Genomic DNA, 27,971 nt, shown 5'->3' with positions numbered 1-27,971 from the left:
ATCAAACCAGTTTTTGTTTAAATATAGATTATAACGGTCTTCCTGAAAGTGAGTGCATAGAACTGGGCTTCAATTTGAAATTGAAGAAGTCTACACCTAAACTTATAAAACAAAGTAAGGAATTTTAAGGTCGGGTGAAACCGAACATTACATAACCAGCTGTATTCTTGAAATGTTGTTGTTGTTTGTGTTGTGTGCTTAATAATGTTACAAGGCTGCGCAGTAATACATATACATATATATGGTTCTATTCTGGACTAATATTCGTTTAAAAGAAGCAAAGAGGATACAGACTTCGACAGTGGCGTAGTGAGGTTTTCTTGCGCGCCCGGGGCAATATATTTTTTTTCAATTTTTTTTTCGATACTGATGATTATGAATTATGGAAGTCTATATCTATCTCGATTACTTTATACTTGGACAACCAACCGATATCAAATGAAAGTTATAATACCCTGTGTACAAGCACAGCTGGGTATAACAAGTAAGGAAGGCTAAATTCGTGCGTAACCGAATATTACATACTCAGCTGAGAGCTTTGGAGACAAAATTGTCTTTTTCATGGATAGATAAAAATGGTAACACCTTGACTTTGCTATCTTTCATCAGCTATAAACTCGTTTTATTTGAATATTTTTTTTTAAATACGAAAATTTGGTTTAATTTGAATGCATTTCTTTCATTTTTTGTAAACCGCCCCTGATATATTTTCGAAGCGTTCTTAATTATGAGTCCGATAAGAGTGCGAAATATGTTTACGAAATTTTTCTAAATTTTTATACTCAGTTGAGCAGAGCTCACAGAGTATATTAAGTTTGATTGGATAACGGTTGGTTGTACATATATAAAGGAATCGAGATAGATATAGACTTCCATATATCAAAATAATCAGGATCGAAAAAAAATTTGATTGAGCCATGTCCGTCCGTCCGTCCGTCCGTCCGTCCGTTAACACGATAACTTGAGTAAATTTTGAGGTATCTTGATGAATTGGTATGTAGGTTCCTGAGCACTCATCTCAGATAGCTATTTAAAATGAACGAAATCGGGCTATAACCACGCCCACTTTTTCGATATCGAAAATTTCGAAAAACCGAAAAAGTGCGATAATTCATTACAAAAGACAGATAAAGCGACGAAACTTGGTAGATGAGTTGAACTTATGACGCAAAATAGAAAATTAGTAAAATTTTGGACAATGGGCGTGGCACCGCCCACTTTTAAAAGAAGGTAATTTGAAATTTTGCAAGCTGTAATTTGGCAGTCGTTGAAGATATCATAATGAAATTTGGTAGGAACGTTACTCCTATTACTATATGTACGCTTAATAAAAATTAGCAAAATCGGAGAAGGACCACGCCCACTTTTAAAAAAAAAATTTTTTTTAAGTAAAATTTTAACAAAAAATTTAATATCTTTACAGTATATAAGTAAATTATGTCAACATTTAACTCCAGTAATGATGTGGTGCAACAAAATACAAAAATAAAAGAAAATTTCAAAATGGGCGTGGCTCCGCCCTTTTTCATTTAATTTGTCTAGGATACTTTTAACGCCATAAGTCGAACAAAAATTAACCAATCCTTTTGAAATTTGGTAGGGGCATAGATTTTATGACGTTAACTGTTTTCTGTGAAAATGGGCGGAATCGGTTGATGCCACGCCCAGTTTTTATACACAGCCTTCCGTCTGTCCTTCCGCGTGGCCGTTAACACGATAACTTCAGCAAAAATCGACATATCTTTAATGAACTTAGTTCACGTGCTTACTTGAACTCACTTTATCTTGGTATGAAAAATGAACGAAATCCGACTATGACCACGTCCACTTTTTCGATATCGAAAATTACGAAAAATGTAAAAAATGCCATAATTCTATACCAAATACGAAAAAAGGGATGAAACATGGTAAGGTAATTGGATTGTTTTATTGACGCGAAATATAACTTTAGAAAAAACTTTATAAAATGGTTGTGACACCTACCATATTAAGTAGAAGAAAATGAAAAAGTTCTGCAGGGCGAAATAAAAAAACCCTTAAAATCTTGGCAGGTATTACATATATAAATAAATTAGCGGTACCCGACAGATGATGTTCTGGGTCACCCTGGTCCACATTTTGGTCGATATCTGGAAAACGTCTTCACATATACAACTACCACCACTCCCTTTTAAAACCCTCATTAATACCTTTAATTTGATACCCATATCGTACAAACACATTCTAGAGTCACCCCTGGTCCACCTTTGTGGCGATATTTCGAAACGGCGTCCACCTATAGAACTAAGGCCCACTCCCTTTTAAAATACTCATTAACACCTTTCGTTTGATGCCCATATTGTACAAACAAATTCTAGGGTCACCCCTGGTCCACCTTTATTGCGATATCTCGAAACGGCGTCCACCTATAGAACTAGGGCCCACGCCCTTTTAAAATACTCATTAACACCTTTCATTTGATACCCATATTGTACAAACAAATTCTAGGGTCACCCCTGGTCCACCTTTATGGCGATATCTCGAAAATGCGACCACCTATACATCAACCACCACTCCCTTTTAAAACCCTCATTAATACCTTTAATTTGATACCCATATCGTACACATTCTAGAGTCATCCCTGGTCTACCTTTGTGGCGATATTTCGAAACGGCGTCCACCTATAGAACTAAGGCCCACTCCCTTTTAAAATACTCATTAACACCTTTCGTTTGATGCCCATATTGTACAAACAAATTCTAGGGTCACCCCTGGTCCACCTTTATGGCGATATCCCTAAATGGCGTCCACCTGTAGAACTATGGCCCACTCCCTCATAAAATACTTTTTAATGCCTTTCATTTGATACACATGTCATACAACCACATTCCAGGGTTACCTAGGTTCATTTTCCTACATGGTGATTTTCCTTATTTTGTCTCCATAGCTCTCAACTGAGTATGTAATGTTCGGTTACACCCGAAGTTAGCCTTCCTTACTTGTTAATTTGCGGCATGAGGTCAACCCACCCACCAGGTTTCATCACTTTATACATCTTTGGTAATGAATTATCGAATGTTTTCCATTTTACGAAATTTTCGATATCAAGAAATTTGGAAAGGTTATTATCCGATTTCGTTCAAAACTACATACCAAATTTCATTAAGATACCTCAAAATTTAGTTACCGTGTTTACGGACGGACGGACGGACATGGCTAAATGAATTTCTTTTTTCGTCCAGACCATTTTGATATATATATCTATCTCTTTATATCTATAAATCTATCTCTATATATATCTATCTGGATTAGTTTATGCCGTTACGGGGTACCGTTATGCGAACAAAATTAATATGCACTGTGAGCTCTGCTCATTGTGGGCGGTTCCCAGAAATCCCTTCAGTCAAGAACTAGTGATACAAATTTCTGGTTTGGAACAAGACCTAGATTGCCAAATAAGTACAAGTTCGGTAGTGACAAGATTTTACCCAGATATAAAATCGAAAGCTTGGGTTTTTATTTTTATTTAATTTGAGAAATATGCTATCTACAAAAAACTGCTACCAGGTTTAAGTAACTTCATCTATGAGTATGACTTCTCTTTCCAAACTATGCCACTTGCTCGGAAGTATCGATAAGTGAACTAGTGTCGTACTAGAAGCAACATTTAGAATTACCCTTCGGCAGGGGCGCACCCAGAAATAAATTTTGGTGGGATTAGGTTAGGTTGAACTGGCCGGTCCGTGAGGACCTCACATAGACTAAATGAGTCCGTAGTGTTACCAGAAGTTTGTTTTAACGACCAAACTGAAAAATTCTATCAAACACCAGGACCTATGTTATATAGTAACTCCGTCCTCTTGGCAAATACTAGAAACTTCCTAAGACTTAAGCCACTTGCTGATTCTAGATCTGACAGCTGTATCACTCCTAATAGCTGGAGTCTTATCCTGGCAAGCGCTGGGCACGAGCACAGAATGTGTTCGATCGTTTCCTCCTACAACCCGCACTTCCTACAATTGCTATCACTGACAAAGCCTAATTTAAAGGCATGTGATGGCAGAAGGCAGTATCCAGTCAGAACACCCGCCATGAGTCTACAGTCCTCTCTTTTTATACTCAGCTGAAAAGAGCTCACAGAGAATATTAGTTTTGTTCGCATAACGGTAATCCGTAACGGCATAGACTAATCGATATAGATATAGACTTCTATATTCAAAATGATTGGGGCGAAAAAAAAATTCATGTAGTCCGTCCGTCCGTCCGTCTGTCCGTCTGTCTCTTTTTTAACACGATATGTACGTTCATGGGCATCTCATCTCAGATCGCTATCAAAAATGAACGAAATCGGACTATAACCACGCCTATTTTTACGATATCGAAAATTTCGAAAAACCGAAAAAGTGCGATAATTCCTTACCAAAGACGGATAAAACTATGAAAAATAGTAGGTGAGTTGAGCTTATGACTCAGAATGGAAAATTATTAAAATTATGGACAATGGGCGTGGCACCGCTCACTTTTAAAAGAAGGCAATTAAAAAGTTTTGCAAGCTGCAATTTGGCAGTCGTTGAAGATATCATGATTAAATTTGGCAGTAACGTTACTCCTATTACTGTATGTGAGCTAAATAGAAATTTGCAAAATCGGATGACGAACCACATTTTATTCGATATCTCGAAAACGGCTTCACATGTACAACTAAGTTACACTCCCTTTTAAAACCCTCATTAATACCTTCTAGAGTCACCCCTGGTCCACCTTTATGGCGATATCCTTAAATGGCGCCCACCTATAGAACTATAGCCCACTCCCTTTTAAAATACTCTTTAATACCTTCCATTTGATACCCATGTCATACAAACACATTCCAGGGTTACCCTAGGTTCATTTTCCTACATAGTGATTTTCCCTTATTTCATCTCCAGAGCTCTCAGCTGAGTATGTAATGTTCGGTTACACCCGAACTTAGCCTTCCTTACTTGTTAATGATAGAAGCAACTAAGTTAGGCTAAGGTTGTAAGACCTACACATAATCTTCAACACTTTACAGCCCCGCGCTTGAACCGACGCCTTTCCCGCTTGGTCGATCATGTGCACCTCGCAACTTCGCTTAATCTCGCCCAGTCTAATTGGGACGTCTACGAAGCAAGCTTCAAGGGATGCGCCCTTTTTAGCTAGTTCGTCCGCTTTTTCATTCCCATCTATTCCCATATCCCATGGGACCCAATACAGATGTGTAAGGCAATCCAGAAAACCACTTTGTGCTACTTTACTTTACTCTCACTTTTGAATTCACGACAAAGTAGCCAATGAACGACGATTCAAGAAAATACGAAATTATTAAAATGTTTTTAAATATTTGGCAGTTGAATTTTATTGTACAAAGAAAACGGAATAAATGAGTTGTTTTTCAATTGCGTTCAAATTAATGCGAAGAACCTTTTTCTTTTCTTAACGGTCGTCCTTACAAATTCAGAAGTGGGATAAATCCATACGGGCAAATTAAAACGTATCTTACAGAAATAATTGATTTAGTTGTTAAACGTATATATATGACTAAGTAATCAAAATGCCTCTTGCTAAGATAAATACGTTAAAATTAACGAATTTAAAAGAAATTTTGAACGAAAAAGGTTTGTCCACTGAAGGCCTGAAAAATGAGCTAGTTTTGCGTTTGTGCGAAGCTGTTGGGTCGGATAGTATCGAGATCGCTAGTGCAAATATACAGGACCAAATTAATGAATTACGGGACATGTTTAGTTCGTTGATGCATCAATTGCAATCCAATCAAAATGTAACTGCAACAACTACGCGCAGTGATCAAGAGCGGGCAACTTCTTCTGCTGGTAATTTTATTACAACGACTGGGCGTAGTGGATATTCAGTGAAAGAAATCGCCGAAACTATTCCGGAATTTGATCCAACAAACGAATCGTCGGTATCTGTTGAACAGTTCGTAGAACGCGTAAATAGTGCGGTCCAAGCTTATCAGTGGGAGGAAAAATGTTTTTTATTAGCGGTGTATAGTCGACTCAAAGATGCAGCAAAGCTCTGGCTGGACTCCACTGAAAAATTGTATTCAAGTTGGAGTGAATTATCGAAATGTTTATGTGAAGAGTTTAGTTGTGTGCCAGATGAAGCTGATATACATTTTAAAATGTCTCAAACGACGCGCAAACCAAACGAAAGTCTCCTTGACTACTGTTTCCGTATCGGTGCGTTGGGTAAGAGGTTTGGGCTAAGTGAATCCTCTATTGTTAAATACGCAAGAGACGGTATTAAACAACGTGAATTTCAAATTGCTATTGCAGCAAATCGGTTTAGTTCAATGCGCGAATTTCGACAAACAGTAATAGATTACTCTAAAAACTTACCCGTGCGTACATTTAAACCTGAAAAGACAAATTTTGAAACAAAATACGGCGAAACACGAGACGGTGAAAAACGTGAAAGTGATAAACAGTTAATATGTTTCAATTGTCAACAAAAGGGGCACATTTCATTGAAATGTCCTCAACCACAACGTAGACGTAGGTGCAACGACTGTCAGAAAGTGCATCCTAAAACCAAGCCTGAAAATTGTGGCAAGAAAAGTGCTTCGACGCGTACGACCAAAACGGAATATGAAACGGTAATTCCTGAAAAAGATTTTGAGAAAGTGGTTACAATAAACGATAAAACGTTCACAGCCCTAATCGATACAGGTAGTGAGTGTAGTATGATCACTCAAACAGGGGCAGGTCAAATAAAAGGTGTCGAAGAAAAGTGTGCTTTAAAGATAAGCGGGTTTTGTGGCGGTGTGATATATGCCCATTCAAGAGTACGTGTCAATTTGAAGGTTGACGGTATTGAGCAAGATGTGTATCTTTACATAGTTGGTGATACATTTTTGACGGTAGATGTGTTGTTGGGACAAGATGTGTTTAAAAATATGCAAATGGTGATTTCAGACGGCAAAATTAGTGTTATAAATGTATGCAATAAAAACGTTAACTTAAATAACAGCAAAATAATTAATGACGATGAGATAAAGTGCGGCATCGACGAAAATGATAAAATAAATAAGTTGGTTAGTTTGATAAATAAATATCGTAATGTATTTGCAACGGATATGAGTGAAATTGGACGTACAGAGCTCGTAAAAATGAAAATCGATTTGGATACTATCAATCCTATTGTTCAAAAACCATTTCGTGTTCCTGAGCCTAAAAACAGTTAATCGCGGATATGTTAAAAGAACTTATTGATAATGATATAATTTGTAAGTCCGATTCCGAATATGCTAGTCCTATGCTTTTAGTAAAAAAGAAAAACGGGGGCGAAAGATTGTGTGTAGATTTCCGACGTTTAAACCAACACATGCGCAAGGAAATATTTCCGACGCCAAATATTTAAGAAGAGTTACAAAAGGCAAAGCGTTTTAAGTATTTCTCGGTGTTGGATCTTAATAGTGGTTACTATCAAATTCCTATTGAGGAAAATAGTAGAAAATTTACCGCTTTTATCACGACAGAAGGTTTATATGAATTTAAGCGCATGCCGTTTGGGCTTAAAAATGCCCCGGCTGTTTTCCAACGGTTCATCGCGAAAATTAAAGAAGATCTTGAACCTGATGACGTGATAAGTTATATGGACGATATACTTATCGGTAGTGTAAACGTGGATGAAATGTATGATAAGCTGGAGCGTGTTTTAAAAGTTTTACAAAAAGCTAACGTTACTCTCAATCTACAGAAGTGTGAATTTTTGAAATTAACGATACAGTTTTTGGGTCACGAGTTAGCTCCTCATGGTATTTCTCCTGGTTTAGCTAAAACACAGGCAGTGCGTCAGTTTAAAACTCCAGAGTGTATATCCGAAGTTAGACAATTTCTCGGTTTAAGCGGATATTTTAGAAAATTTGTTCCGGGTTATGCTGTTATCGCTGCTCCGTTGAATCGATTATTGCGGAAAGATGTAGCATTCAGGTGGTCAGATCAAGAGCAAAAGGCGTATCAAAAGATAAAGTCAATTCTCGTATCCCGTCCGGTTATTGCCGCCTATAGTGTCGAGGCTGAGCATCAAGTACATACAGACGCGAGTGCAGTGGTTCTAGCTGGTGCATTAATGCAAAAAGAGGGCGATGATTGGAAGCCGGTTATCTATTACAGTCGTGCAACTACCGACAACGAGAAAAACTTTCATAGCTACGAGCTTGAGGCTCTCGCAGTGGTTGAATCCGTAGAACGATTTAAATATTATATTTATGGCAAACGGGTAAAATTGATCACAGATTGTAATGCACTTAAAACAGTTATGAGTAAACGTGAACTTATACCACGCATAGCAAGGTGGTGGCTTCGTATCCAAGAATATGATCTTGAGATTGAACATCGCGCTGGTCAGCGAATGGTTCACGTAGATGCATTGAGCCGTGCACCTGTCGAAGAGTCACGGGACTTAGAAACGGCATCTTTGCGGATTGACAAAATTCAAGTTAGCAACGATGATTGGTTATTTGGAATGCAACTCCAGGATAACTCAATCAAAGAATAGGTAGAAAAGTTACAACAAGGCGATCCTATGGTAAGCAAAGAATTTGTTTTAAATCATGGTAGATTATTCAAAAAAGTAAAGGGGAAGAATCTTTGGGTGGTGCCAAAAGCTTTGCGCTGGCAAATTGTTAACAGTGCACATGATAAAGCAGGACAACTCGGATTGGAGAAAACGATTGCACGAATAAATGAGCATATGTGGTTTGCGCGCATGCGCAATTTTGTTAAGTCGTACTTGAAATCATGCATTGATTGTACGTACAATAAAGTACCTGGGGGTAAACAGGAAGGCGAACTTCATGTTGGAGAAATAGAACTTATACCATTCCGAACTGTACACGTAGATCACCTAGGTCCGTTTCCGAAAAGTTCAAAGCGCAATGAACATATTCTCGTTATTATCGATGCTTTTACACGTTTCACCATTGTGCGCGCAGTCAAGAGTACAGCAACTAAACACGTTATCGAGGTATTTAATGAATTAAGTAGTTACGTTGGGATGCCAGGTAGAATCATTTCAGATCGCGGAACGGCATTTACGTCCAAGGATTTTAAGAATTTTTGTAAAGAAAATGACATCCAACAAATTTGTAACGCTGTTCGAACACCAAGGGCAAATGGACTGGTGGAGAGATGTAACAAAACAATACTTTCGATGTTACTGCCTTCGGTTAACAGTGATAAGAAATGGGACGATGCATTACGAGCAATTCAATGGACTATCAACAGCATGCGTAATAAAACTACATCGAGGTCACCTCAGAAGTTATTATTCAGTTTTAAACCACGCGATATTTTGAAAAATAAAATAGTACTTGCGCTACAAAATGATGAATCAACGAATGAGAATTTGATAAAAGATCGTGAAGAGGCAGCTGAACGTATACAGAAGGAACGTTTTAAAAGCAAACAACGCTACGACAAAAACCACAAAACCCCGAAAGTGTATAACGTCGACGATTTGGTAGTAGTTGAATACGAGCCACCTAGTACTGGCAATTCACGCAAACTTGAACCGCGATACAAAGGTCCATTCCAAATATCACGAATTCTTGGTAGTGATCGGTATGTCGTACAAGACATACCTGGGGCTCAACGAACTAGGAAGCATTACTCTTCAGTTTACTCAAGTGACAAAATTAAACCATGGTGTGCGCTTCCCGATATTTTTGATGATGACTTAGATAATATCGACGACGAGGATACTGATAATTTACTGGTCACGAATCGAGGTCGATCCGAAGCTGCAGGTATGGCCGAGTTGTAAGGCAATCCAGAAAACCACTTTGTGCTACTTTACTTTACTCTCACTTTTGAATTCACGACAAAGTAGCCAATGAACGACGATTCAAGAAAATACGAAATTATTAAAATGTTTTTAAATATTTGGCAGTTGAATTTTATTGTACAAAGAAAACGGAATAAATGAGTTGTTTTTCAATTGCGTTCAAATTAATGCGAAGAACCTTTTTCGTTTCTTAACGGTCGTCCTTACAGATGTATGCTTCTCCCTGTCCCGATTCTCTCCAGAGACTGCTTACACTCTAACACGCATTTAGATGCTGTGCTGTGCGAGATTATTGCCTTAATTGCTGCTTGACTGTCAATATAAAAGTTAACACAGTTGCAGCTTAAGCTATTCTCTTCCAGGATTTCTACTGCTTTGCTTATGGCTAATATTTCCGCTTGGAAAACGCTACAGTAATCCGCCAGCCTGTAGGGTCTGTTGATTTCCGGATCATCTTAGTATACCGCAGACCCTACTCCTTCCAGTACTTTGGAACCATCTGTGTACACATGTAACGCCTCGTCCGCCATTTGAGCACCCTTGCACCAACCGCCCGCCTCTATTGTGGCCTTAAGGTCTCCCTCGAAGCGAAGGTAGGAACTCAGGTAGTCTGTTCGTCTTGTGATTGATGTTAACCCCCAAAAACCCCCATGGCTGCGCGCGTGCCTTTCGGTCGGAAGCAACGAAATATTACGCAGAAAATAAACAACTAAACTGTAATTTTTACACTAGTTTGGAACTACACAAATAGTTCCAATAAACCAACTAGTTCGTTAGTGGAAATATGTATGTATCTAGTTTTGAACTATAGAAAAGTTAATTGAACTCGAACCAACGAGGGCATCGCCATGTTAAATTCGCCAGTTGAAGCTTGCAAAAAAAAATAGAAGGCAAACTAGTAGAAGTTCTGAAGATACTAGAAACGCACCAGGTTTTAACTACATACAGGGAGATGGATGACCTAAAATGTTTAACGTTCCAAGGATGGGTGGGAAATTCCTGTTTGGTGCGATTTTCCGGAAAGTATCAAATCAATATCCGGCCAAGGACCATCAATTTCTATCACTACAATAAGAATAAGAATTCCGTTGGAAGTCGCGCTTATTTTTAATTCTATAGCGGAGGCCTGAATGCATGGAGGATAATTTCGGCGGACCTGTTATTAATATAACATGCTTTGCCATAAAAAGTTTTGGGTCTATGGGTATGACCAAATATAAATGTCTGTTAGGGATCTGAGCAAATAAGTAATAATAGTTAAAATAAACAGCCATCAGTAAAAAGAGGAAACTTCAACATAGCTAACTTAAGTTAAGCTATGACTACTTCACACAATAAAATAATAATAACGTGGCGCCATATACCACCGAGGGAATAAATGCCAAGCAATTCTTTAAAATTTGCGTCGGGACCTATATAATATTTCTTAAAAATTGCCGGTGCTGTCCCGGCATTTGCACGGCTGATAAATTTTCGCTAAGCAGATTTGCATAGCAGAAATACACTCGCAGTGTTCTAAATTATTTTGATGTTGTTCATGTTCGTGAGTTTAACCTAGGAGATTCGATGTGGTAGCACGCTACTTCCATAATACTGCGGCCGTTGTACCTAAACATGGTCTATTACTGAAGATATTATCTTACGAGGGAAACAACTTTGGCTTAAAAATTCCTGAAGGCAACAAATATATTCTTCACATGTTCCCTCATTTGGTCCATCTTTGTTAAAGTTGAATGCTTATTGAGCTTGCTAATACGTCTCCTCGATAGCAACTCAGTGCTGAACCTGATGGCCATATCTCACTATAAATTTCGTGCCTTTCCTTCCAAGTAATGTGACATTGTTTTTGATTCCAGAAAAGCAAGCAGCGAGACTGAGCAAGTTCGCCGTATTTCACCCTTGCAGTTCACACTTAAATCGGCATAAGAATTAAAACTTCGACACTTGATAGTTTCAATGAGTGCTGTAACCAGTTGGAAGCTAAGCTAAGTAATAGTTTCACTACGACTAATTTTGAGAAGTTTTACTGCCTACAGTGCCAATAGTGCATCTTGCTTTTGTCATCATTGTTGTGGTGTAGCTACTAAATTTACCCCCTTCACATCTTTACATTTCCTCTTTCTCTTATTACCCTTTTGACAGTCTTGTACACGTAGTTATTTGGTTTTGTCGAGCTCAAGGGCCTAAATATGTAGTCGATGTTGGTTCACTTTGTGTTTGTGTAACTTAAGTTAAAGTTTTTGAGCTAATTGGTTATTTTGTGGAAATTAAGTGCTGTAATTTTATTTACTTGAGGTCATTTGTAGTTGGCAAGTTCTAATATGAATACATACATAGCTTTTGAGAAAACAGCTTCTTGCCAAAGCATTGAAGCGCAATCAGGAAATTCAACTTCAGCTGAGATTTTGTTTTATGAGCACGTCCTTAGTTGCTGTAGTACCGGAAGGCTTGAAAAGTGTGTTGACCAAATAAATACTTTTAAAGGAATTGCAAACGTGTTGCACCGACTAGAAATTTGATTAAAGTTATAATAAATTTGTATTGTACAGGAAATATAATAGCGAAAATGGAAAATAAGGTAGATGCCGCGTATTTTATAAAATTATTTTTTTCTTCTCACATAAATTTGCTAATTGCGTTAAACATGGTGGGGATTCAAGGGGTTGATAAGCACAATACACAGCTTTATAGCTACAGAGCTCCGCAATCTAATTCTCAATCTCACCTAAGCAAGCGGAATCATGTTAGAAATATGAATGTATTATACACATATTAAGCTATTTAGCAGGCGAGGCTCTGGATAACCCAAGATCATAACGGAACTAGGGGTGTGCGGGGGGGCAGAATGGCCAGGACGGTTTAATGTAGTCATATTAATCGTTTCCGAAATGAGCATTACAAAACCACAACTTTTTTCCAGATTTTTTTCTTTACGTAAAGCTCTGTTTAATTAGAAAAAAGATAAGCTATCATCGAAGAAAATCGATGCAAAACTACGTAAGTTATAAGCGATCAAATAAAAATACCCAGGTTGCGCAATGTCAACGTATACCTCAAAACGTATGTATGGTATAAAGAAGAGTGAAATATCTAGCTATGCTCTGTTTCTATTTAGTTAAAAATTCAATTTATGAATGAAATTACCCATATTTTTAACATTTTTTAAACGGTTTTATTTAGCTTGAGTTGACAGGCTGCACGGCCGCATGCACGGCCGTTGTGAACGAATCTTGTAATTGAAATTTAAGTAACTTCCCGATAAGGTACAAGCTTGAAACTTGGAATATAGTTCAGAACCCGATGACAATGCAATAATACAGAAATACTTATGACTTATGAAAAAAAATCGCCTCTAGGTGGCGCAAGGATCGAGATATTTCCAAAAATCGTATTTGTGGTCCGATTTGGCTCATGCTTGGAACACATAATACATACAAGAATAGAAAGCGACCTATCACAAAAAATCGCCGCTAGGTGGCGCAAAGATCGAGATATTCACAAAAATCGTATTTGTGGTCCGATTTGATTTGGTCCATATTTGGAACACATAATACATACATGAATAGAAAGCGACCTATGATGCCCGATTTGGCTCTTATTTGGAACAAATATTGCATACAGTCCAGTAGAAGTGGCATCAAAATATTTTGGAGTTGGAGGAGGGACAAGCATACGTGGCGCAGAGTCGAGTAAAATCTTTGGAAGGATTATGTATTGAGGACTTAGGTTGTAAGAAATTGTCAGGAAAGAGTCCTTGTAATAATGAGTCACTAAATGAACTAAATAGAATGAGAAATAATAGGCAATTAAATAAAGACTAAAAATTTGAAAATAAAATAATTAAAAAAAATTTTTAAGTTAAACGGTTTTATTGAAAAAATTACTTACATGAAATAATAATAATACGAAAAGCTAGAAAATAATTAGGTAGGTCCCAGGTACTAGTCATCACACTCCTTATCAATCTAGGGCGTTGATCACAGAATTAAATAAAAGCGTTGGACGCGTCATATTTCTATTGATAGTCATATATAAGACCAACTGAACCTTAATCAGGTTATGCTACGCCTCACATTTTTAGAAATTTCACGCGCCCGACGCTTTTATTTAATTGTCTGATCAACGCCCTAGACTAGTACCTAGGACCTACCTAATTATTTTCTAAATTTTCGTATTATTAATATTTCATGTAAGTCTTGTTTTCAATAAAACCGTTTAACTTAAAAATTTTGTTTAATTATTTTATTTAAATTTATTTATGTTTATACTATATTCTAACAATCTTTATCTTAATTTGATTTTACTATGTAGTCGAAATAATTATGTGTTCTACTTTGACGCTTATTCAGTTTAGGATCGCTTTCTCTTATGAGAAACCAGCAGTAATCACCCATCATTGCGACGTCCCAGAATCCTTGATATCGATTCTCAAATAATTTCATTTGCTGGCGCATGGCTTTCGCCATGTTCGTCACTTTCGTCGCCAAGATTTGCCAGAAAGAAGCTCAAATGTGAGTGCAGAAAGTGAATTTTTAAGGACATATTTACGCCTGGAAAGAAAATATTTGTTATGTAAACAAGTTATAGAATTTTGGGAAATTAATTTTAATAAGCCTTTAATATTTACCCATTTTCGCATAATTATGGATTAAGTCGTTCACTATCTGCTCGTAGTTAGGGCTTTTGTGTCTACCTTGAAAAGAAGCAATGACCTTTTCAAAGGATTCCCTCGCTGCTGCCTCAACTGATGAGAGTAGTCCTTTGAATTGATTATTGTTGATCAACTTTTTTATTTGTGGTCCAACAAAAATACCTTCCTTTTTCTTGGCTTGAGAAATATCTGGAAAAATTGTTTTCAAATAGTCGAATGCTTCGCCTTCTTTGTCCAAAGCCTTAACAAAGTTTTTAATTAGACCGAGCTTGATGTGTAAGGGTGGAAGTATGATTTTCTCTTTCTTGACAAGAGGAGTGTGTTTGATGTTATCCACACCAACGGTAAACTCGACTTTTTCCGGCCAATCCTTTCTGACGTAGTGTTCCTTGCGAGCTCGGCTATCCCACTTGCAGAGGAAGCAGCAGTGCTTGGTGTAGCCACTTTGTAGACCGCATAGCATTGCAACGACTTTGAGATCAGAACATATTTTCCAATCATGCTCTTCATATTTGATAAATTTGAGTAGTTTTTGCATTGCCTCCTAGGTTTCCTTTGTATTTACTGCATGTGCGATCGGGGTAGAAGGCTTTTTGTTACCAATATGCAATAATACAGCCTTTAAACTCAGTTTATTGCTGTCTATGAACAATCGCCACTCTTTTGAATCATATGTTTGACCAAACTCTTTGAGTAAACCAGGAATGTCATTGCAGTATAGTATTTCTTGGTATAGTGTTTGGAAAATGGTTCGTGACGAGTTCTACAATATATCACCTTAACACCGGATGACACATATTTAAATTGTTGCATACGAGAAGTGTTGATCTCGGCCTTTTCCTTGGATAGTTCCAAATCTCTTATCCAATCATTAAGTTGTGCTTGCGACAGAACGTTTCTCTCGTTTCCAATGCGAAATTCAGTACAACTTGATTCCCCGCACTCAGATATTACTGTTGACAATGGAACTGGATCCGCAACTGCCGTTGAATGTAGTACTGGTAATGTCACTGTAGGTACGCTGGCATAGGTTACTCTTCTTGATCTTCCAACGGCAAGTACTTTTGTTTGACAAATATAACACTCTATTGAATGGCAAGTAGGTTCTCCCATATCATTGGTGTATCAAATTTTATTTGTTGTCCTGATTCCGACTGAATCAATTCTACTCGACACGATGTACACAAAGTGTTCGGTGTCCATGGTTTTTCAGAATTTTTAGGCTCAATGCTAAAATACTTGGAGTATAAAGTTTTGATATGATCTGAGAACACTCGTCGTCGCCTTATGGTAGTATATTGGCCCCACATGAAACAGAACATATCTGGATCGTTATTACACTCAAATTCTCGCGTCCTTTTACTCATTTTATTTTTTTTAATAAATCAAGGTTTTGAAATTTGACTTATGAACTGAACTAGAGTTGGCTCGTTTCGTTCTGAACTTGTTCAATTGACCGGGTCTCTCAACTGAACAAGATCTTCGATTTCGGTTCTATTTGTTCTTTTAGTTCGTTTTATATAATGTTATTCTTTCTCTCTTCTCGTTCGCGAACATTGTAAATTCATACATACATACGCAGAAATTCACAGTGAGCACGAATGTCGATGATGCCACTTACACTAAAGATATGTGTGGTCATCTTTGTGTGTGGCACTGCTATTACAATATATGTATGGACTATTTATGAAAAATATGTTTTGTAAGAAACTAATGATTACATTTATTAAACTTGAAAAGCTCTTATTTACAATTTGTGTCTATACACTTTCAATTTCCTGGATCTTCCGAAATTTGTAACTCTTTTTGAAGTTAATTATACATATATATATTAACTTATTTATTCATAACACATTTAAATATACCTACACAAAGCATTACTGCATACACACCCCCATATATACTTGCTGGCTATTTTCGCTGGTGCGAGCAGCAGTGAACAAATTTGCTAGAAAAAGAACAAAGGATTCGAATCTCTGAAATGAACGAAAAAGCACAACTCTAAACTGAATTATCTCCGGCGAGCCTTGCAGATGTTATGAAGCTTCAAGGTGCATTAACTCATATTTATACTCGGAACAAGAATAAAATTGAAAAAATCAAATCTTACCTAGACAGAAAGGTTCCTTTTTATACGAAGAAGAAAAGAAAATTCTACCTGCTTTAGATGTAGGCTTTAAAAATTTTCTGCGTCTTATAATTTTGAAAATCTACCTGCATACTTACCCATAAGTGACGGAAATAAAACATAAACACGGAAATAACTACATGCCTACAGCAGGTTTCGAACCCAATCACTCCTTTTTCGATGCAACCACTCTACCTACTATAAAACAATTCGAGTATTAAAAGTACTATTTGATTTATTTAAAGAAAAAGTATTATCATTGTTATGGTGTTATTCGTTTATCCGGATAATATCCCATTTGCACTTTATACCTTTAATATATGTACATATGTATACATACATTGAAGTTGCGCAACCTGGGCATTTTTATTTGATCGCTTATAATTTATGTAGTTTTGCATCGATTTTCTTCTATGATAGCTTATCTTTTTTCTAATTAAACAGAGCTTTACTAAAGACAAAAATATCTGGGAAAAAGTAGTGGTTTTGGAATGCTGCCCTCGCAAAATGTAATTTTTTTCATATTTTTTCATAAAAAAAAAACAAAAATCTGAAATGATGAGCTAATATCTCGAAAACTATATGGTTGAGCAAAAAATAATGTATGATATATTTATAGCAAATTTTATTGCATTTCCCATTCTATAAACCTTTTTTGCAATTGCTTGACCCGTTTGTGAGATATACGTAATTAAAGGGAGCCATCTTTTTGGTTTTTCGAATAACGGTAAATTGCAAATATCTCAAAAACGGTACAATAGAATCAAAAATGAATTCAATTTTCGAAATCAGGGGGTGATTTTACATACGAATTTCATAACGGCATTTCTGGTAAAGAGAAAAAGTTGAAATTCGTGGTCCAGTGTTATTATACTTGACATAACATAAGTTAACATAACAAAACATAATATTATTATACCATATAAAACCAAGAAGGGGGATAATGCAAACTGCACCAACTATCGCGGAATCAGCCTTCTTAATATCGCATATAAGATCCTGTCAAGTGTATTGTGCGAAAGATTGAAGCCCACCGTGAATCGGCTGATTGGACCTTATCAGTGCGGCTTCAGGCCTGGCAAGCGTGCAATTACTGGCATATGCTGATGGCATTGCTATCATCGGCCTAAACACCCGCGCCGTTAGTTCTGCTTACTACAATTTGGAGAAATTAGCGGTAAAAATGGGTTTGATGGTGAATGAGGACTAAACGAAGTACCTGCTGTCATCGAGCAAAAAGTCAGCGCATATGCGCCTTGGCAACCACGCTACTGTTGACAGCCATAATTTCGAAATAGTAAATTGCCAATAAATGCTACTTTGGACTAGGTAGGCTAACGAAAAAAATACTCTACAAGTCGCTTATCGTTTCCGTCCTGCTATAAGATGCAGAAGCATGGACCAAGACAACATCAGATGAAACGGCACTGGGAGTGTTCGAGAGAAAAGTTCTTCGAAAGATTTATGGACATCTACGCGTTGGCGATGGCGAGTACCAAAGAAGATTTAACGATGAGCTGTACGAACTATACACATCAACATAGTCCAGCGAATTAAAACGCAACGGCTGCGCTGGCTAGGTCAAGTTATGCGAATGAAAGATGCCGCTCCGGCCAAGAAAGTGTTTCTATCGGAACCCGCCTATGGAAGCAGAGGTAGAGGGCGGCCCGACTCCGTTGGAAGGACCAGGTGGAAAACAATTTAAACTCTCTTGGTGTGACCAATTGGCGTTGGTTGGCAGAGAGAAGAAGCAACTGGCGCGCCTAGTTGGGCGGCCATAACCGTTTAGACGGTTAAGCGCCAATTAAGTAAGTAAGTAGATATAAAAGAGGAATTTCTTAATGCTCCAGCCTTGATTTTAAGCCTTCGTGCTACTTAGATACTCAACCAGTGAGGGTTTCCTCTTCCTTTGATCGGCTACCCAATAGCTCTACATCCCCTACATGTTTACGCTTATCATAAGTTGGTATTCAAAAGCTGACTAGGAATGCTGTTTCTCTACTCTTCTGTGACATAAAAGGGCTAGGAAACTTTCTTCTTGTCTAGTGAAACATTTTTACCGAACGTATCTACTGCAGTAGCCTAGCTATCTCTCTCTGTGGGTCATTTTATCAAAGGCACATCCTGGGGATAGGCCGCCAAGTCTCAAATTCAAGCTCGTTCGGGGTTGAGCGAAGTGATTGCATTCGAAGAAGGTATTTACGAAACTACACGTACCGGTTAAAAGCTGAGTTAAGTAGATGACAACCTCCTCATGTTGCCGTATTAAACATGGTGTAGTGTGGGTGAATTTCCAATAAAAGGATCTCACTTATTGGATTGTTGGTATCAAACCAAAAATTACTTTTATTAGAGAAATTTCATTCATATTTATACAAAATTATTCTAATTAATTCTTACGACCTACATTACATATGTTACAGTTTAAACCATAGAATGCTCGGAAATATTCCTTAAGAACTTTACAGTATTTTAAATCTTATTTAAATGAAACTGCTTGTCAATCACTTCGAAACTGAATGTGAATTATCTTATTATTTATACAAAAAATTGCAACTTATCTGTATTGATACTCAAAAATGCAACCGTGCCAAAAATGTAAGCGCGTTTGAATTAACCGAAACGTTCCTTCGAGGAGTTTAGTTTGCTACGAGAATTCAGACGCGTACGAGGCACGAAAAGATATAAAAACAAACGAAACCAAACAAAACCGCCACTAAGCTGAGCTGTGTTGAAACGATTTACCAATTTAACTAATTTAAACAATTTCTCTATAACTATTAGTAAAGCGCAAAAGTGCGCCATATATTGCATTTAACTATTCATTTTAAACTAAACAATATTCACACGTTACAAATAATAAAAGCGAATTATGTAAAAGTCAGTAAAACCTGTTCTTTATACTTTCGAAAGCCTCGTAAATTTAGCCAAAAGTTGTTTAGTCGCAACATCTTTTTATATCTTTTCGCAATTTACGTACAAATTGCTACGCTAACCGCGCTTATATAATCGCAAATCGTAAATATTGTTAATGAAATACGCAAAAAGTACTCGCGTAAAATCTGCACCAGTAAATTCACGCTATAATCTTCGTATGAGAAAGCGTTCATCGAATATTCGAGACAAGAAAATGGCCGACAAAAATAGTACGAATAAGAGTTCCAGCAGTGAGGACGAAGCCAACACCACAATGGTGGCACATGGTCAACTAATTGAAGACTTACGCCAGCAAATAAAAACCTTGCAAATGTCACTTGTATCATCGGAGAAGGAAAAGGTAGAATACAAGGATGCCCTACATCGTCAAACAGCTAACAACGTCACCGCCGCCGACGTACCTAGCAACGAAGCCAAGCCTGCCGGCTTCAAGCCCGATGAAGTCATCTTTGTTAACTCAGGTAATCGTGTATTTATATCTGAGACACCCCATCCTTCGATCGCAAGCACAATAAGTCATGAAAACCTCACTAAAGTCAGCACTACTTCAGCTAGGCCCTATATTGCCGGTGCTAATTCTGCCAGCACCATTCATCCCAATTTTATATCTCCAGGTGCTAATTGTACCAGCACCATACCTACAAACTGTATAACCACAAGCGCTAATTTTGCCAGCACTACGGGTACTTGCAGTCATTATAACAGTGGCCTATATACCACTGCAAACCTCTTCGACCCAGCTTCAGTCAGCGTTAACCCCGCCAACGCCTCAATGTTAAACTCTGCCGACGTTAATACAGCCAACGTCAAACTCGATGCAACCAGTGGCGCTTTCATGTGGTCGCCAGCATGCCGGCCACCAATAATGCAGCCACACTGCTACACAAACAACTTCTATCGAGGTAATTTTCCACCAGGAAGAAATTTTCCGCCCACGACAACTTCAGTGTATAACCCACAAACCACCTCTCAGGAACACCCATCCTGGAGTCCGATACGATATTCAGCTACACGTAAGATTTTAGATTTACCAGAGTTCCATGGTTCCCCTGAAGAGTGGCCTATGTTCTCCGTGGCCTTTAAGGAAACCACTGAAATGCACTCGTACTCCCAGTTGGAGAATTTGCTGCGTCTTCAGAAAGCCCTAAAAGGAGAGGCTAGACAGCGAGTAGAGTCACTACTGATACACCCATCTAGCGTATATGCAGCCATGAAAACATTAGAAATTCACTACGGGCGCCCAGAGCTTCTGATTAGGAGCCAAATTGCCAAGGCTCGAACCTTTCCACCTGTCACTGCTGGACGAATCGGCGATATACTAAATTTTAGTTCGATGGTGTCGAATTTAGTAGCATTTTTAGAAACTTCGGGTGCTACGCCACATCTGAATAACCCAATATTAATAGATGAGTTAGTGAGCAAATTGCCGCTCAACAAGAGAGAAGAGTGGACACGCCACATCCTCGAAATGCAGAATCCACATCCAAATGTGCATCAGTTCTCAAACTGGTTGCAAAACACCGCCATGTACGTGTCAATGGCGATAGATGTTATGCCGACACGAAATATGTCCAACGATCTTTCACACCACAAGCCGAAAGGCCCACTCAAACCCATAATGACTGTCACAAAAGAGGAAAAATCATGCTCATTATGTGATCAAAACCATAGCTTAAATCAATGCCCAAAATTTAAAGAGGAAAATTATTCCAAACGGTGGGATTTGATCAAAAAGAAACACTTGTGTTTTTGTTGTCTACAGCCCGGTCATAGTGTGCAAAACTGCCGAAAACGACGTGTATGTGGTATATCGTCATGTAATAAATATCATAATCGTTTGCTTCACAATCCTAGTAATAATAACAAAACAAATATTTCATCAGTTGAAACAGCTGTCGCTACAATGTATTTGAATCCAAAGCAACCATTTGACCAAATGTCGAATTCACCACAACGTAAACAAACACTCCTAAAATATTTGCCTGTAAAAATAAAAGGTCCAAAAGGAGAAATCAATGTTATTGCTTTTATAGACGAAGGCGCAAAAATATCGCTGTTAGAAGAAAAGGCAGCAGACGCCATTGGCCTCAAAGGCAAAACCGATTTACTTCGGCTGAAGTGGATTGGAAATAAAAGTATGAGCGAACAGTCGCGGCAAGTATCGTTTGAGATCGGCGGCATAAATGAAGCAGCACCGAGTTATCAAATGAGGGGAGTTCGTACAACAAAGAAGTTGTATCTACCACAGCAATCGTTGAACTTGAGCGAATTCATGCAACGTCACGAACAGCTGAGAAATATACCAATCACAGATTATAACAATGTAACACCACGAATTCTAATTGGACTTTCGCATGCAGATTTAATAAGAACAAGTAAACATGTCAATTTAGATGATGGTTTTGCAGTCCACAAAACAATGGTAGGTTGGACACTATTTGGATCGAACGAATATCGCTCTAATGACGTCACAGTTGGTCACGTAAATATTGATTACACACAACTGCATGAAATAAACAAACAGATGTCAGAATATTTTGCTGCAGAAAAGTTTGAAGTTGTAAAATCGCCAATTGTAAAATCAGAAGTAGATATAAGAGCCGAAAATTTATTGCAACAGACAACAAATTATGTAAACGGCAGGTATGAAACTGGTTTACTGTGGAATAAAGATAATATAAATTTTCCGCAGAGTTACAGTACGGCCGTAAAACGTTTAGAGCAAATTGAAGCAAAAATGGCACGAGATCAAGAGTATGGAAAGTGGTACAAGGAAAAAATTGCCGAGTATGTAGACAAGGGATACACGAAGCGGCTTTCCCCCGATGAATTAAGTGTAAGTGCCGATCGTACGTGGTATTTACCACATTTTGCTACATGTAACATAAATAAGGGTAACAAACGCAGACTTGTTTTCGACGCTGCATCAAAAATCAATAATATGTCGTTGAACTGTGCCTTAATGAAAGGGCCGGAAATATACCAACCCAAATCGCTTTTAGCAATATTATGCAAGTTTAGGCAGGGTAAAGTAGCAGTTTGTGGTGACATCCGCGAGATGTTTCATCGGATCTTGATTCGTAAAGAAGATCAAAGAGCGCAAAGCTTTCTTTAGAGAGAGGGCGACCAATCAAAAGCACCTGAAGTATATGTGATGTGCGCAATGATATTTGGATCAATAAGTTCCCCTTGCTCGGCGCAATTTATAAAAAATATACATGCTGAAAAATATCGAAATATGAACGCAAGAGCCGTAGATGCCATCGTCGACAGGCACTATGTAGATGATTACATGGACAATTTTGACACCGTCAAAGAAAGTATTAAAGTAACCAAAGATGTAATTGACATCCACAGCAGCGCTGGCTTCGAGATAAGAGGGTTTGTATCAAATTCAGAAGAGCTTATACGAGCCGTATCGAACAATGCGCAATCGTGTACGCAACAAAATAACTATATATGCCGAGGTGAAGGTGCTACCGAAAAGGTACTGGGTATGCACTGGAACCCAAACGAAGATTATTTTTTATTCAAGCTAACATTTTCAAAAGTGCCAAAAGCTGTTTTGGACTATAGTAGACGACCGACGAAAGGTGAAATGTTAAGCGTTACTATGTCGATATTCGACCCACTTGGTTTTGTTTGTGGAATGGTTTTACGAGCAAAGGTGCTAATGCAAAGCTTGTGGCACAGAAGCGTTGACTGGCATGAGCCAATCCCTGAGGACATTTATAAGAAATGGATGCAGTGGTACAAAACACTGAACACCATCGAAGATTTCAAGATGCCCAGATGCTATAGCGTAAGTTTTTTGAACCCGAATGCTAACATACAACTGCATGTTTTTGTCGATGCGAGCGAGATCGCATTTGCTGCCGTCGCTTTCTGGCGCATTCAATACACAAACAACACGGAAGTTATGTTTGTAGCTGGTCGATCCCGATGCAGCCCGCTCAAGCCCCTGTCCATTCCACGGCTTGAGTTGCAAGCAGCTGTCCTGGTTATAAGGTTGAAAGAAGCGGTCATCAATAGCCATGACGTTCAGCCAAATAAAGTGATATTTTGGTCAGACTCAAAAATAGTTCTGCAGTGGATAAGGTCCGATGCCAGATGCTACAAGCAGTTCGTAGCACACCGTATAGCTGAGGTATTGCAAACATCTGAACCCAGTCAGTGGAGGTGGGTCCCAGGTATAGAAAACCCAGCCGATGATGCAACGCGCATCAAAACATTTTCTGGAAATGGTAAGTGGTTAAATGGACCTAACTTTTTGAGATTACCTGATACTGAATGGCCAGTAATGCCAAGCGATATTAATCAAAACGAATGCCAAGAGGAGAGACGCTCTAAGCAAATATACACGATAGCTTTACCAGACGTGGTAATCCCATTCAACAAGTATTCAAATTATTATAAGTTTTTAAGAGTAATGACATGGGTACGATATGCTATAATAAAATTTCGCAAGGGTAAAGGCTATGAATATGCGTCAAATTTTGTTAATGCAAATGAAATTAAGCGAACTGAGTTACTGATTTGCGCACTAGTACAGCACAATGTGTTTGCTGCCGAGATAGAATTGTTACGTAAGGGTGCTCAAATTCCGAAATGTAATTCTCTCTTTAAACTCAGCCCAATATTAGATGAGAAAAGCACATTACGATTGGCCGAGAGGATTGATTACGCAGAATGTCTACCACTGTCAACTAGGCGACCAATAATTCTGCCAAAAGACTACCCTATATCCCGCCTTATAGCCAAACACTATCATGAAGTTTTCCATCACCATAATTTTGATGCAGCACTATGCGCAATACGTCGGAAGTTTTGGATTCCAAGCGCACGCCGAGTACTAAGGTCAATTAAAGCTAATTGTCAAATGTGCAAAAACTTATCAGCTGTACCTGAACCACCAATCATGGGCCAAGTACCCAGCGATCGAACTACGCCCTTCGTTCGCCCGTTCACGTATTCAGGGGTCGACTATTTCGGGCCCATATTGGTATCCATAGGCCGGCGTCGAGAAAAACGTTGGGTCGCGCCTTTTACTTGTTTAACTATCAGAGCCATCCATTTAGAACTAGCCAAGGACCTGTCGACTGATTCCGCCATAATTGTCTGTCGTAATTTTGTAAACCGAAGAGGTGTCCCGGTGCGACTTAGGAGCGATATGGGAACAAATTTTGTCGGCGCGAGCAAGGAAGACTGGGTAAGTGTGCAGGTTGGCATGCAATCGGAATGCGATCGTAGAGGAGTTGAGTGGGTTTTCAACACACCTGCCAATCCATCTGCAGGAGGCGCATGGGAGAGAATGGTGAGAGGCGTAAAACGCGTTTTAATATTCACACTTAAAGAACGAGCGCCACAGTTGGAAACGTTACAGAGTCTACTGATTGAAGCAGAAAATTTGATAAATTCGCGTCCATTAACACATGTTCCACTAGAAAACAAAGACGCCGAACCTCTAACACCAAATCATTTTTTGCTAGGGTGCGCAAATGAAATACAAACTCCTGCACTCTCATACGAAAAATGTCTGCGCAAACAATGGCATATAGCGCAGCAACTGAAGCAAACCTTCTGGAAGAGGTGGATACTTGAGTATCTTCCCACTTTGACACGTCGTACTAAATGCTATAAGAGAGTAAAGCCGATAGCGGTAGGTGACGTTGTTATAATCTGCGACGACAACGAAAGCCGAGGGCACTGGAAAAGGGGCATCGTCACAGAGGCAAAGCCAGCTCCAGATGGTCAAGTCAGATCCGTTTTAGTTAAGACATCAACCGGAGTCATACGAAGGCCAGCATCCAAAATTGCAATACTTGACGTTGGTAGTGATTCTCTTACCAGTGACGTGAATCACGGGGGGGAGGATGTTACAGTTTAAACCATAGAATGCTCGGAAATATTCCTTAAGAACGTTACAGTATTTTAAATCTTATTTAAATGAAACTGCTTGTCAATCACTTCGAAACTGAATGTGAATTATCTTATTATTTATACAAAAAATTGCAACTTATCTGTATTGATACTCAAAAATGCAACCGTGCCAAAAATGTAAGCGCGTTTGAATTAACCGAAACGTTCCTTCGAGGAGTTTAGTTTGCTACGAGAATTCAGACGCGTACGAGGCACGAAAAGATATAAAAACAAACGAAACCAAACAAAACCGCCACTAAGCTGAGCTGTGTTGAAACGATTTACCAATTTAACTAATTTAAACAATTTCTCTATAACTATTAGTAAAGCGCAAAAGTGCGCCATATATTGCATTTAACTATTCATTTTAAACTAAACAATATTCACACGTTACAAATAATAAAAGCGAATTATGTAAAACTCAGTAAAGCCTGTTCTTTATACTTTCGAAAGCCTCGTAAATTTAGCCAAAAGTTGTTTAGTCGCAACAACATATTTACACCAATACAAATGCAGCCTAAAAATAAATCGAATAATTGTTGGGAACTGCAACTTAAGCATAAACGGAATAAATCGTGGAAATAAATTGTGTGCAAGCAAAGGTTTGTGGTGAGCAATTAGTCGGCTTTAAACTGAAATAGAATAAGCTTCAAGTTGTAGACTGTCATAGCACGAATCAAAAATATATGTATGTACAAATGAATGAATCTCCAGACTTACTACATTGGATCCAGCTCTGAAATTTATTTCCTGGTCCACATTCCGGCATTACTACTGCGGCTTATCAGTCAGAAGTTATATCGGTTTGGTTTCCGAAACGACCAGAAGAGTCTCTTTGGGAACTGGATGGTTCGGTTTTACCGGTTTATCATTATATCAGCACACATTTTTCCTGCATGCAGAAGTATAGAATCCGCGTATGTTCAAACCTTTCGCAGGCTTCTATAAAGTGTTATGAGAACATATGATCTCTGCTTTTGCTCCCACTAGCTGAAGGACATCATAAATCATCCATTAATTTAAGCTGCGCATAGATTGGTTAAACTCAAGCGGCACCAGCTCACAACTCTGCGGTTATGACAGCAACCAAATCATCTGCGTAAGCAATAAGATAAGCACTTTGTTGCATGTGGGAGCGAGAAAGACTCTCGCACATAACATTACAGAGCGGGATCTAGCACCTACATAGCTATTGAATCATACATTTATTATCTTCAGCTTTGTTTGACCGTGGGCCGTTGCGTGCTTTAAATAAAGGTCTCTCTGGTGATTCCTCAAGCAGATTTTGGTTTTACTGGGTGGCATCTTACTTGCGTTTTCTATTGAGTTCTTCTTTCTATATGATTGGTGCTTGAGCTCTTAAAACACACACCAAATTGGCAATTTATACTGTTTGGGCAATTTATTACGCAATTTGTCATATAATAAATTGTAATAATAAATTGCCAATTTAAAAAAAATTGCGTAATAAATTGTTTCAACCTGCAAATGCAACATTGTAAAGTGTGTTTATTGAGTATATTTAAACGTCACTTACGCATGGCTGAACTATATGGTTGGCTCATTTCATCAGCTGATTTTATGTCTTTCATTTCACTGGAGTAGAGACTGTCAAAAGAAGATGGCAAAAACAAAATGAAACCAAAACATTGAACACATTTTCTTACAACACACAAAAATTTCAAAGTTTTATGTTTTCATTCCATTCCATTCACCTAATACCAACACGCACATTTTGAAAGTCTCAACAGATATATGTTGTTACTGTAGAGATGAGCCAACCAGCTATCAAACTACTATTGTGTAAGCTAAATAGAGTTGTATGAACACCACTCAATTTAAATCGAAATAGCCTCAATTTATTTTTCTGTTTGAACATAGTATAATACGATGTTTTCCTGCAGAGAGTTGAAAAGAGAATTTAATGACTCTGCATGGATGCATCTCATAGCTATGCTATATAATCATAACGTTATGTGTTCTTCTTCTTCTTGTAGCAATAAAGAGACAACCCGGAGATATTGATGAGTTTTTCGATGATGATGGTTATGTTCCGGATATTTTATGTTCCGGAAACCAGCACTATAGGGGTATTAGCCCGGTTTCGACGTTGCGCCATCAAGGAACGAACGACGGCAAATCAATTTTCTTTTTGAAATATATCGTTACTCATTGAAAAATATTAGGATACCATTTATGCAATTTAATATATTTTCGTATACACACAAATACATACATATATTCATAAATAAGTACATTTCAAAATACACCTGCAATAAAAAACGCTTAGCTTAGACAGTTGAAGCGTGTTGCTTTTGATCATCCATTGAGTGCTCTTCAGAATGTCCACTTGATGTTCTTTCATATTTTTTGGCATTTCTGCATCACATTTTTTGGTACAATTTAGGAGTTATTATATTTACTTTGTGCTTATACTTCACTCGATTGCATAAAATATGGGCCTCAATGTATGTACAATGTAAGTAAAATTTCATTCTCTAATGATAAAAAAAGAGAATATTTTGAAGTGTG

At 38.1% G+C, this 27,971-nt stretch overlaps 2 protein-coding genes across 4 annotated transcripts; both read left to right on the top strand.

Moving 5' to 3' along the window:
- LOC137248231 (uncharacterized) lies at nt 1-27,650 on the top strand. Of its 2 annotated transcripts, none has more exons than XR_010952130.1 (2): nt 1-114; nt 27,437-27,650. XR_010952130.1 is itself a non-coding variant. In XM_067779110.1 (2 exons), exon 2 carries the CDS (start codon nt 5,735-5,737, stop codon nt 7,199-7,201), a length of 1,467 nt encoding a protein of 488 aa, XP_067635211.1. In that variant the 5' UTR covers nt 63-114; nt 5,567-5,734; the 3' UTR covers nt 7,202-9,928. The 2 variants fall into 2 exon arrangements, 1 of the variants encoding a protein (XP_067635211.1); XM_067779110.1 differs by lacking the exon at nt 27,437-27,650 and adding an exon at nt 5,567-9,928 and having other exon boundaries at nt 63-114.
- Nucleotides 20,944-23,515, top strand: LOC137250447 (uncharacterized). 2 transcript variants are annotated; one of them, XM_067783267.1, is made up of 2 exons: nt 20,944-22,159; nt 22,213-23,515. In XM_067783267.1, exons 1-2 carry the CDS (start codon nt 20,989-20,991, stop codon nt 22,248-22,250), a joined length of 1,209 nt encoding a protein of 402 aa, XP_067639368.1. In that variant the 5' UTR covers nt 20,944-20,988; the 3' UTR covers nt 22,251-23,515. The 2 variants fall into 2 exon arrangements, with proteins under 2 accessions (XP_067639368.1, XP_067639370.1); XM_067783269.1 differs by having other exon boundaries at nt 20,944-22,163.
- Nucleotides 27,651-27,971: the final 321 nt, after the last annotated feature.

The sequence above is a fragment of the Eurosta solidaginis genome, chromosome 4 (genome assembly GCF_040869045.1).
Source record: "Eurosta solidaginis isolate ZX-2024a chromosome 4, ASM4086904v1, whole genome shotgun sequence".
Lineage (NCBI taxonomy): Eukaryota > Metazoa > Arthropoda > Insecta > Diptera > Tephritidae > Eurosta > Eurosta solidaginis.
This window is presented reverse-complemented; position numbering and strand designations above follow the sequence as displayed.